The 12,673-nt window shown below is 47.6% G+C and overlaps 1 protein-coding gene across 1 annotated transcript; it reads right to left on the reverse strand.

The window, feature by feature from the left end:
- Nucleotides 1–3,763: 3,763 nt before the first annotated feature.
- LOC144611071 (putative G-protein coupled receptor 139) lies at nt 3,764–4,729 on the reverse strand. The gene has a single exon (XM_078430154.1). The coding sequence runs from the start codon at nt 4,727–4,729 to the stop codon at nt 3,764–3,766; it is 966 nt and encodes a 321-aa protein (XP_078286280.1).
- Nucleotides 4,730–12,673: the final 7,944 nt, after the last annotated feature.

The following is a 12,673-nucleotide window of genomic DNA, read 5'->3' on the forward strand; positions in this document are numbered from 1 at the left end:
TGCGGCTCCTGGTTCTGGACTCCCCCAACATCGGGGAACATGTTTCCTGCCTCTAACGTGTCCAACCCCTTAATAATCTGAAACGTTTCGATAAGATCCCCTCTCCTAACCCCATTCTCCCATAACCCCTGTCACCCGTTCTAATCAAGAATCTATCTATCTCTGCCTGAACAACTATCCACTGACTTGTGGCGTCCACAGCCCTCAGCGGCAAAGAATCCCACAGAATCACCGCCCTCTGGCTAAAGGGGTTCCTCCTCACCTCCTTTCTGAAAGAGCGCCCTTTAATCCTGAGGCTGTGCCCTCCCACCGGTGAGAGACGGAAATGGACAGATGAGTGGGAATCACCGTGAAAGAGAGAGGGAGTGGGAGGGAGAGAGATGAGAGGCAGGGAGAGACGGACAAAGAGAAACATAAGACGTTCAGACCCAGAGAAGATTTGAATTGAACTGAGTTCTTTATTGGAACAGGTGACAAGTCGCAGTGAAATTCTTCGCTTGCATACCCAGGGTATGCAAGTAGTCACCACATTAAGGGCACTTACAAAGTTACTAGGTCCCCCTTTGTTCATCCTAGCCCCCCCCACCCCCCGCCGGGTCCTCCATTGTCCAGGGGGACAGAGGGAGCGAAGAGTGGGAGCGAAAGGGGGGGGGGGCGGGTGAAAGAGAAAGAGAGAGGGGAAGAGAGGGGGAGGGAGGGGGTGAGACAGAAATAGATAGAGATAGAGAGAACGAAACAGAGAGAGAGAGCGAGAGAGGAGATTGGGAGAGGGAGGAAGAAATTAGGAGCGTGACGCAGAAATCGATAGAGATAGAGAGAACAAAACAAAGAGAGTGAGAGAGAAAGTAGAGTGACGCAGAAATTGATAGAGATAAAGAGAACGAAACAGAGAGAGAGAGAGAGAGAGAGAGAGAGAGAGAGAGAGAGAGAGAGAGAGAGAGAGAGAGAAAGTAGAGTGACACAGAAATCGATAGAGATGGAGAGAACGAAACAGAAAGAGAGAGAAAGTAGAGAGTGACACAGAAATTGATGGAGATAGAGAGAACGAAACAGAGAGAGAAAGTAGAGTGACACAGAAATTAATAGAGATAGAGAGAACGAAACAGAGAGAGAGCGAAAGTAGAGAGTGACACAGAAATCGATAGAGATAGAGAGAACGAAAGGGAGAGAGAGAGAGAGAGAGAGAGAGAGAGAGAGAGAGAGAGAAGAGAGAGAGAGAGAGAGAGAGAGAGAGAGAGAGAGAGAGAGAGAGAGAGAGAGAGAGAGGGAGAGAGAGAGAGAGAGAGAGAGAGAGAGATGAGAGAGAGAGAGAGAGAGAGAGAGAGAGAGAGAGAGAGAGAGGGAGAGAGAGAGGGAGAGAGGAGGGGAGAGAGAGAGAGAGAGAGAGAGAGGGAGGGAGGGAGGGAGGGAGGGAGAGAGAGAGAGAGAGAGAGAGAGAGAGAGAGAGAGAGAGAGAGAGAGAGAGAGAGAGAGAGAGAGAGAGAGAGAGAGAGAGAGAGAGAGAGAGAGAGAGAGAGAGAGAGAAGAGAGAGAGAGAGAGAGAGAGAGAGAGAGAGAGAGAGAGAGAGAGACACACACACACACGATGGGGTAGTACTGATGGAGTGACAAACTGCGGGGTTGTGTTGATGGATTATCACACAGTTGGGAGCACTGATGGGTTGACGCACAGCGGTATGTTACTGATGGACTGACATACGGTGGTATCTCACTGATGGAATGATACCCTGTGGGGTAATAATAATGGGATTGTGCTGAGATAGTAACACACTATGGCATATTACTAGTGGTCTGACGCACTGTGGACAGGTATTAATTGAGTAACACTGTGTGGGCGAAGCAGGGATGGAGTGACACTGTGGTGTGCTGCTGATTGCCTGACACACTGTACTAATGGAGTGACCCTCTGTGTGGCTGCAGTGATGGAGTGACAGAGGGGTTGGGTCAAAAACATCGTCAGGCTCGGTGGTGCGGTTTTCCACAGCGTCATAAGACAGATCCTATCGATGACATCAGGCCGAAGAAGGGTCTCGAACCCGAAACTTCACCCGTTCTTAATAATAATAATAATAATAATACATTTTATTTATATAGCGCTTTTCATATACTCAAAGACGCTTTACAGAGATTTTGAGAACATAGGGAAATTAATAAATAGATAAATAAGTAAATAAATAAATGAACAGTAGGTGAGGTGACCTTCAGTGGTTGAAGGCAGTACTGAACAGGTGAGACTTCAGCGATGTTTTGAATGTGGTGAGTGTGGGGGAGTCTCTAACGGTTTGGGGTAGTGAGTTCCATAGGGTGGGAGCAGCGATGGAGAAAGCCCTGTCCCCCCAGGATCTGAGTTTAGTCCGGATGTGGGGGGATAGGAGATTGGCAGCGGCAGAGCGGAGAGGGTGCAGGTGGGAGTGTGCCTGTGGAGGAGGTCGGTCAGGTAGGATGGGGCCAGGTTATGGAGGGCTTTGTAGGTTATGAGGAGGATTTTGTACTGGATTCTCTGGGGGATGGGGAGCCAGTGGAGTTTATAAAGGACGGGGGTGATATGGTCACGGATCGAGGTGTGTGTGAGTAGACGGGCAGCGGAGTTCTTACTCTTTAAAGAAGCTACCTGTCCCGCTGAGTTACTCCAGCATTTGGTGTCAATGCTTGATTACATATGGTCCTGGAGCTCTGTGTTCTGGGTCTCGGGAAGGGGGCGTGGATTACACAGATATCGGTGGCGACCTCCATGTCGCAAAGAAAACAACCTGGACTAAACAGTGTCCGCGCCCTGGCACAGCGGTCTGGATTACTCCAGTTCCGGGGTCCCAAGCCGGAGATTGGCAGTATCGCGTCAACAAAATTGGTGAACATGCAAAGACCAGAAGGCACAGCTTTAAGAAAAAGATTAATGTTCAATTGAGCTGTCTGGGACACGTGTTTCTTTTAACCAGAGGGTTTCGCGTCCCTGAAACGCTCTTCTAGTGCAGGTGGTGGAGGTTGGTTGTATCATGGCTTCTATGAGGCATTTGTATCAGCACGTGGACAAACAAAGACTTGCGGGATTTGCATCATGCGTAAACAGATGACATAAATATATCTTGACATCATGTTCGGCCAAGAAATGATGGGCCGAACTTATTTTTCCTGCGCTATGGTACATTTCCATATTCTATGTACAAATGCACCGGTCAGCGTAAAAATATATAAACCACAGTTCAGAATGCAGAATTATGTTTTTTTAATTTATTACGTGTACCGCGCTGAACCCGAAAGGGTTTTTAAAAATTATGTTATTGAAACAAAACAGATAACAAATAATACACAAATGCAATCATATCAAACTCAAGTTCAAGAGATAGGGCAAATGAGCATTTGCATCAATTTCGTGATGTCACCCATTCCTTCTCTCCAGAGATGCTGCCTGACCCGCGGAGATACTCCAGCATTTTGTGTCTACCTTCGATTTAAAACAGCATCTGCAGGGGGAGGGTTCAACTCATTAAAATACACGACGGCAGGATGCTTGAATCGGAATGGTTACGATGAATGATGGGCAATCGCAGGCAAATGGGACTCACGTCGATGGAGCATGGAGGAGCTGAGCCCCAGGACCAGATTCCGTGCTTTGTGACTCTGAATTCCGCACGTATTCCATAACCTGCCCTCAGTGTGTAAGGATGCGGTTATCAAAGTGGAATTAGTGAAAAATGGGTGATAGATTGACGGCGCGGATCGAAGGGTTAAAGAGCTTGTTTTTGTTTGTGTGTGTAGCATGTCTTTATGAGTGAACAAGTGCACGAATTACCCTGAGTGGGAATTTCACCGCGTTCATCAGCTCCTGTCTGAATTTACTCTGGGTCACCACGTATATACACGTGTTGGTGCAGGTACTGAGAAGCTGTAAAAGCATCGACGTGGTTCTCGTGATACTGTAATAACCGGTGGGGGAGAAGTCATATCCGATTTTCGCAATACCCGTAAAGATGTAAAAGACAGCTTGTGTTGCCCACAGCAATATGAAAGAGCCCGTGATACTAAAGAGTAAAACAATGGATTTCCTGCGGTTCTCCATCTCCGGGTCCTTGTCATTCTCTCCGTTGCTGCGGCCCCGGAGACCCCTGCGGACTCTGCAGGCCGCTACAATCCGCCTGACCGTCAGCACATTGAGCAGAAGGATCAGAAAGAACGGGAGACAAGGGGTCAGAACGCGGTGTGTGACATGATATGCGATCCATGCAGACGATGTATAGAAGGTGGGTTTAATGTAGCACAGCCAGGGAACATTATCAAACTCGTAGCCAGGATCTATCGCAAAACACCTGGGTATATTCTCCAAACAGCCCAGCACAATCACTGCCCCGATAACTGCAGCCGCCGTTCTCTCGGTACAATATTTTATTTTCAGCTTCTCACAACAAATGGCCACAAACCGATCGAAGGTGAAGGCTACCGTCAGCCAGACAGAGACCGCGGTGGTTGCAAAGACCAGGAATGTGACAGTCGTGCACACGGGAGTAATGTTGAGAAAAGAATAAGGGAAGTGAAATAGAATAGTCTGACGTAGAAACGGATCAGTGATGCCGACCAGGAGATCAGACGCTGCCATGGCCACCAGGTAGCGTGTGATGCATTTGGAGAGACCGCATTTACCTCGACAGAGTATCACTATCGCCAACAGGTTCACTGTGAAGGGGAGAAGAAATATTACTGACACAAGACCTGCACAAATGTATCTGAGCAACATTGTCTGATTGGAAGGTTTTCAAACTTGGATGCGTTGACCAAATGACCCGAAAATGCTCAGAGACTGCAGCGTTTGGGTCACGGTGCGCACGCAACCCATCAAACGCCAATGTATATTAGGGTCACAGCTTTTAATTCCGTCCAAATTCTCATCAACTGCCCACCAGATTGCAGCATCCATCCACACTCAGGCCCGTATTGTAGTGGGAGAACCATTAATAGGCAGGTCAACTGCACGTGGGAGGAAAGACGAGCGCAGCCAGGAATAGCGCGGAGTCGGAGGACGACCGATGAAACATTGCACATGTGGAGATTGAACCTGCATCTCCGGAACTGTGCGACATCGGCAGTACTGACTGTGGCGCGGTGGCGAGGATGTAGAGAGAGTGGCGCAGTCCAGGATAAACAACGGGCATGACGTACACACTGCGGCAGTTACAGAAGGAAAATGGATATCTGACGAAATTAAACAAGTTAATTATTGAAACAGAAATAAAATGTTTGTTTAACGTCGGCAGCGCCGGAGTACTTCACGGAATGTCTCACAGCATGAGCACGTACATGAAAATCAAAGACAAAACAAATTACCGAAAACAGCGACAGTCGCTATGGTAGGGTAATATATATGTTCAATTCGATAGATCAATGGATATCCCACAGCTGTGAGACACAATTAACTCCTGTAGCTCCGTCAGTCCGTCATCGCCGCAGCTCTGTGGCCCTGCCTTCTGGTGCGCACCGAGATATACAGAGCGATAGGTCTCCAGCGACAAGAACTCATACCTGCTGATCATCATTAGTGACGCTCAAGAAACAAACACCTTGCGTCACAGCCATTGACTGCACCATGGGAGATGACAAGCAAATAACTTGAGGATCGAGTAAAAAAACAAAGCGGGTCGCTGAAAAAGGAGTCTGAATAACGGTCACTATCCGAAACGTCATATCATATCAATAGACAATAGACAATAGACAATAGGTGCAGGAGTAGGCCATTCAGCCCTTCGAGCCAGCACCGCCATTCAATGCGATCATGGCTGATCACTCTCAATCAGTACCCTGTTCCTGCCTTCTCCCCATACCCCCTCACTCCGCTATCCTTAAGAGCTCTATCCAGCTCTCTCTTGAAAGCATCCAACGAACTGGCCTCCACTGCCTTCTGAGGCAGAGAATTCCACACCTTCACCACCCTCTGACTGAAAAGGTTCTTCCTCATATCCGTTCTAAATGGCCTACCCCTTATTCTCAAACTGTGGCCCCTTGTTCTGGACTCCCCCAACATTGGGAACATGTTATCTGCCTCTAATGTGTCCAATCCCCTAATTATCTTATATGTTTCAATAAGATCCCCCCTCATCCTTCTAAATTCCAGTGTATACAAGCCCAATCGCTCCAGCCTTTCAACATACGACAGTCCCGCCATTCCGGGAATTAACCTAGTCATATATATATACAGCCGGAAACAGGCCTTTTCGGCCCTCCAAGTCCGTGCCGCCCAGTGATCCCCGTACATTAACACTATCCTACACCCACTAGGGACAATTTTTACATTTAACCAGCCAATTAACCTACAAACCTGTACGTCTTTGGAGTGTGGGAGGAAACCGAAGATCTCGGAGAAAACCCACGCAGGTCACGGGGAGAACGTACAAACTCCTTACAGTGCAGCATCCGTAGTCAGGATCGAACCTGAGTCTCCGGCGCTGCATTCGCTGTAAAGCAGCAACTCTACCGCTGTCATCTCCACACGTTCTCCAAAAATGCTGCCTGACCCTCTGTTACACCAGCACTTTATGTATGTTTCACTGAAAGTAAGAATTCATGCTTTCCAATGAATTGATGGTCCATGACACTAGGTTATTTCATTTAATGTTGGTGTGATTTCGATGAGTATCACCATTGATCCCATCTACCACTCCAGCTATCGTATTTTATTTCCAAAAATAAATCATCATTCACGCCACGGTGTCCCTGATATTGCAAGACAGATACTGAAATATTCGTTTGAATTTCCATTCGACATTTCTTCCTCACATTTTTGACCACGAATAGTAGTGGTGATATAATGCTGCTTCCCTGCCTTGATAACCGCATCTGCTCCAACAGTCCCCGGTCCAGGCGTGCTTCTCACACACTCCCTTCCTTCCATTAATCCCAGTTCCATTGAATATCGACGCTGATAAAATATTACCTTCGAAGATAATAACAAGCATCTGCAATTACTGGTTTATGCCAAAGATAAACACAAAACACTGGAGTAGCTAAGCGGGGCAATGTATATTTTATAATATTTTATATAATGGCAGTTTCTATACCGTCTCAAAGTCCAACTTCGATAGCCATTACTGCTCGGGATGGAGTGGAGGTATGGCTGATGCAAACACCGCACTCTGAGATAACAAAAACAAATACTCCAAACGCTGTTTCTTGACTAATTGGTCTTTATTAACGTAGCACACATCAAAAGAGTAATTCATAACTTTTCGTTCTTATCAACTGTTTCTTCTGGAAACAATACAGTCGAGATTGTGTAGTCGTGTGTTCGTGGTTGTGGTAGTGTGGTCGTATGGTTAAAAACTGTATTCTCTCCATCCTCCGAGACTGAACTGACACCCAATCTCTCTGGCTACGGTAGCCTCCTCAGATGTAGGCACTCCTCATTACGTATCAAATCACACCCACAAACATGCAACAACAAAAAAACAGAAACTAGAAATATTAAACAAAGCCATAATATAATGATAGTAACCAATTTAAGCGTAATTGGCTCCTACACATCGGCCCCTAATTGTTCTCCGTATACACCGAAGCAATTATCAATAGATATTAAACGGAACAATAAAAGCTTACGAAGTTGCGACAACATGTGACTTCTTCCTCAATGCCCGATCTGTTCATAAATATGGCGTCACAGCAATGTTGAAATATGAAAGTTCTTCGAGAGAATAATAGGATGCTTAGCCTCTTCAGGCATCGCAAGTTTATTCAGGCGACCAGCTAGTCTCAGAATTCCTTTATCCAGTATTGGATCAAGCCTATATAAATGACAACTTCTTTTAACATCATGCTCACCAGATTTTAATGTTGATAGCGCTTCCTTGTATCCTTGTCTTTGACAGAAAGAGAAGGCTGCATTTTCTGCCTTAACAAGATTATCATGACATGAGCATTGTCCCCGGTATGAGGCCTTAAAGACTTGCATCTCTTTGTCAACCTTTTCTTTCAGCTTGTCAGAATCTGTTTCAAGGCTGCTCATAGCAGCCCGAGTTTCCTTTCTCTTACGAGTCCGCTGCAAAAGCATTGTATTTACTTTAAGAAACCAAGCTACCACAGCTTTTAACTTATTCCATGAGGATAAATGGTAATATATCACATGTAATGGTGGTGCTGGCTCGAAGGGCCGAATGGCCTACTCCGTCACCTATTGTCTATGGTCTATTGTCTATTGTTTATTAAATAGTTTGTTCAATCCAATGGATCCTTGATAATGGCGTTCACTGAGATGTCTTGCTTGATCTCAGTAATGTTAGCAGAGATTTCAGTTTCTAGGTTAAACCTTGGCCATTCTCGCTCTGTTTTACAGAGAAACTCTGGCCCACTGATCCATCTCTTACTGCTCCAGAATCGGTTTGCTGTTAATCCTCTCGAGGTTTCATCTAGAGATTTTCCTTGGTATTAACATACTTCCACTGTGATACATTAGTAGCATCCCTTACAAAAGAGATCCTGTTTGCTACCAATGTTAGGAAGCGTTTGTTTTCATTGTTGATGTACTTAAGCACTGTCATGCTATCAGTCCAGAAGGTAGATTCCTCCAGCTTAAGCTGCTGTTCTGTTTGCAGTAATATGTAAATTCTGACAGCTAAGACAGCGGCTGCAAGCTCCATTCTGGTCATTTGCTTCATTGGTGCCACTCTGGCCTTTCCCATTAAGAATGCAGCATGTACTTCATTGTTATCAGTTTCCAGTCTTAGATATGAAACTGTACCGTAAGAATTTTCACTTGCGTCAGACAAATAATGCAGCTGTGCAAATTTGATTCGGCCAAAGTTTGTAGGCTTCATACACCGGTCCACCCTGAACTCCGAGATCTTGTCGAGATCTACTAACCACTCTGTCCATCGCTGAGAGAAGATTTGCATTGTACTCTCATCCCATTCAAATTTCTTCTTGCAGACATCTTGTAAAAATTACTTGGCTGGTAGTGTAAATGGTGCAAGAAATCCCAACGCGTCGTAAAGAGAACCAAGCACGGACAGGATTCTCCGTCTTGTACATGGTCGTTCTTGAATCGAAATTATGAACTTGAATACATCTGTTTCAACGCACCAGTGCAATCGCAAAGCTCTCTCCATGGGCAGATTGTCTTTGTTCAAATCCAACTCCCGGGTCTCCTTGGATCTGTTATCTAGTGGAATGGTTTCCAATACAGCACGGCTGTTGCTGATCCATTTCGATAGCATGAATCCTCCCTTATTGGAGAGGGAAGTCAGATGTTTTACCATTTGGATTGCTTCCTGTTCCATCGACATGGATTTTAAACAATCGTCCACATAGAAATAGCTCTTTACGGTGTTTGTCACTTCTTCTGGAAAGTGAGCTTCATTGTCCTCGGCGCTTTTCCTCAATGCGAAGTTTGTATAACTTGGTGATGACACTACTCCTGTATTCAACGAGATCTTGTGGTGCATCACCATCCGGCCACCATAGGAATCGCAAGGAGTTAACATGCTTTTCCGATACCTTGACCTGATGAAACATTGCCTTGATATCTGCCATCAAAGCCACCGGCGCTCATCTGAATCCGAAAAGAACTCCGATGATTGAGTTCGTTCGGTCTGGATCTTGCAGCAGGTGAAAATTAAGTGATTTACCCTTGAAAACCGTAGCACAGTCGAAGAGCACTCTTAAAGTTCCTTTATTTGAATGATACCCCCAATGTGTGGGATGTACCAAAGCTCTCCATCACATCGATTCAGCTGGCCTTCTAGTTCCATTTCAGCATAACCATTATTAATCATCTCCGTGAGGAAAGGTGTATATTCTTCATGAAATTTTGTATTCTTGCCAAACGCGTTTCAGATCCTAAAGGCGTTGTTCTGCAATGCAGCGGTTAATCGGCAGACTAACACTTTCTTGTTTGAAAGGTAAGTCTAGGCAATGGTGCCCTTCTATCATCTTTACTGAGTGATTACTAATTTCCAAAAAGTTCCCAACATCCCCTCCATCCACTTGAACCACCCTCCTCCTCCTAACCCCGCCTCCATCACCCCCTCCCCCCATTCTCCTCCCACCCCCCACTCCTCCATCCCCACCCACCACCCCCTTACCTACTCGGCCCCCTCCTCCCCCCCAACCCCCTCCTCCTCCTCCCCCACACCTCCGCCTCCCCCACCCCTTCTCACCTACGCGATCCCCGTACTCCTCCTCACCCCACCCCCCCTCACAGCTCCATCACCCTCCTCCTCCCCCCATACCCGCTCCTCTTCCCCATACCCCCCTCACCCACTCCATCCCCACCCCCTCCACCCCCCCTTCCTCACCCTCCCCTCTCCCTCTCCTCCTCCCTCCTTCTCCTTCCCCCTTCCTCCTCCCCATCCTCCCACCTGACGCTCTCGTCACCCCCACCCCTCACCTCGCCCCCTACCCCCATTGGAAAGAGGAGAGGAAAGGGGAGAGGGAAGGGGAGAGTTAAGGGGGAGGAAGGCATTGAGCACGGCCGTCCCGTCAGCCGGCAGGGTTCCCTCCCCTCTTGGAGCGGAAGAGGCGACTACACCTCCCGGCGGTCAGGAATGTCAGGCGCGAGGCACGGCGGGACAGCCGGCGGTGCTCCCGGGGGTGGGGAAAGCGTGCATTAGTTAAAGGTCCGGGGGAGGGGAACGCATTAGTTAAAGATCCGGGGGAGGGGAGCGCATTATTTAAAGGCCCGGGGGGGCGCATTAGTTAAATGTCCGGGGGGGAGCGCATTAGTTAAAGGTCCGAGGGGGGCGGTGGGAGCGCATTAGTTAAAGGTCCGGGGGGGAGCGTATTAAAGTTCCGGGGGGAGGGCGCATTAGATAAAGGTCCGGGGGGAGGGGTGCGCATTAGTTAAAGGTCCGGAGGGGGGGCGCATTAGTTAAAGGTCCGTGGGGGGAAGCGCATCGGTTAGAGGTCTGGGGGGGGGTGGGTGGGGGAGTGCATTAGTTAAAGATCCGTGGGAGGAGCGCATCAGCTAAAGTTTTGGGGGTTGGGGGGGCCGCATTAGTTAAAGGTCTCGGGGGGAGCGCATTAGTTAAAGGTCCGGGGGGGCATTAGTTAGTCCGTGGGGGGAGCGCATTAGTTAAAGGTCCGGGGGGGAGCGCATTTCTTAAAGGTACGGGGGGGGGGCGCATTAGTTAAAGGTTTAAAGGTCGGTGGGGGGGGGCGCATTAGTTAGCATGCTAGTATGACTTGTCCATAGTTACCTGGTTTCTCTTTGCAGCCAGTTTAGATGGTTGTCAAGAATTATCGCAGGGAGGTTTTTTTCAGCTGAGGAATCGGGCAGCTGATGGGGCTTATTTCAGAGAAGTGGGAAGTGTTTATTTTGGGAAGTCAATTCAGGTCCTGACCTTCACTGGGGAGTTTGGTCGAGCAGATGGATTAAACTTTCACAGATCTGTGTAAGAGGCATCACAGGTAAATAGGTGGTGCAGAGGATTTAAGGCATCGACCCTCATCAGTCAGGGAAATAAATATAGACGTTGGAAGTCTATGTTCGGCTGGTCAAGAAATTTCTGTCTCTGATCTCAAAACTGCATCTTTCCGTTTCAACGTGTCTCAGTTCGCGCCGTGAAAGGGGGTATGCACTCTACAATTACTTGACAAATGCGCACAGCAATTAAGTCGAAGATAGACACAAAATGCTGGAGTACCTCAGCCGGCAGGCAGCATCTCTAAAAAAAGTTATAGGTGACGTTTCGGTTCGAGATCCTTCTTACTTGTCAGTCTGATGCAGGGTGTCGACCTGAAACCATCCGGACCCATATCCGGACCCATCACTGACCACATTGATAATGTCACGGCTTGTCCAGACCCACCACTGACCACACTGATAATGGCACGGCTTATCAAGACCCATCACTGACCACACTGATAATGTGTCAAATTATGTGTCGTAAAAATGTGTCAAATAAACCTTTGCTCAGTCCGCCTTCACCAACCTGATCTCCCTGTGGCTGAGCACTTCAACTCCCCTCCCATTTCGAGTCTGACCTTTCTGTCATGGGCCTCATCCAGTGCCATTGTGAGGCCCACTGGAAATTGGAGGAACAGCACCTCATATTTCGCTTGGGCAGCTTGCAGCCCAATGGTATGAACTTTGACTTCTCCAACTTTAGATAGTTCCTGTGTCTCTCTATTTCCCCCCTCTTTCCCCTCCCCTTCCCAGTTCTCCCACTGTCTTCCTGTCTCCACCTATATCCTTTCTTTGTCCCGCCCCCTGACATCAGTCCGAAGAAGGGTCTCGACCCGAAACGTCACCCATTCCCTCTCTCCTAGATGCTGCCTGACCTGCTGTTACTCCAGCATTTTGTGATACCTTCGATTTTGTACCAGCATCAGCAGTTATTGTCCCACACTGATAATGTCACTGCTTATCCAGACCCATTACTGACCACACTGATAATGTGATTGCTGTTACCGACGCACCACTGACCGCACTGATAATGTCACTGTTTATCCATACCCATCACTGACCTCAATGATAACATTGAATAAATGTACTTCCTTTGAATACATGTACACCCTTACCCAGGATATCTCACTACCGGGAGGAGGTGGCTGATCTGGCACTCTGGTGTCAGGACAATAGCCTCCTCTTGAATGTCACTAAAACGAAGGAGCTGATTGTGGACTTCAGAAGGGCTAAACATCCAAGGACGTACACGCCACTGGAGATAAATGGGTCTACTGTGGATAGGGTGAGCAG

The sequence above is a fragment of the Rhinoraja longicauda genome, chromosome 39, assembly GCF_053455715.1.
Source record: "Rhinoraja longicauda isolate Sanriku21f chromosome 39, sRhiLon1.1, whole genome shotgun sequence".
NCBI classification, from domain to species: Eukaryota; Metazoa; Chordata; class Chondrichthyes; order Rajiformes; family Arhynchobatidae; genus Rhinoraja; species Rhinoraja longicauda.

Bases quoted from the DNA above. Each gene is read 5' to 3' on its own strand.
- LOC144611071 (XM_078430154.1), bottom strand. From the start codon at position 4,729: ATGTTGCTCAGATACATTTGTGCAGGTCTTGTGTCAGTAATATTTCTT.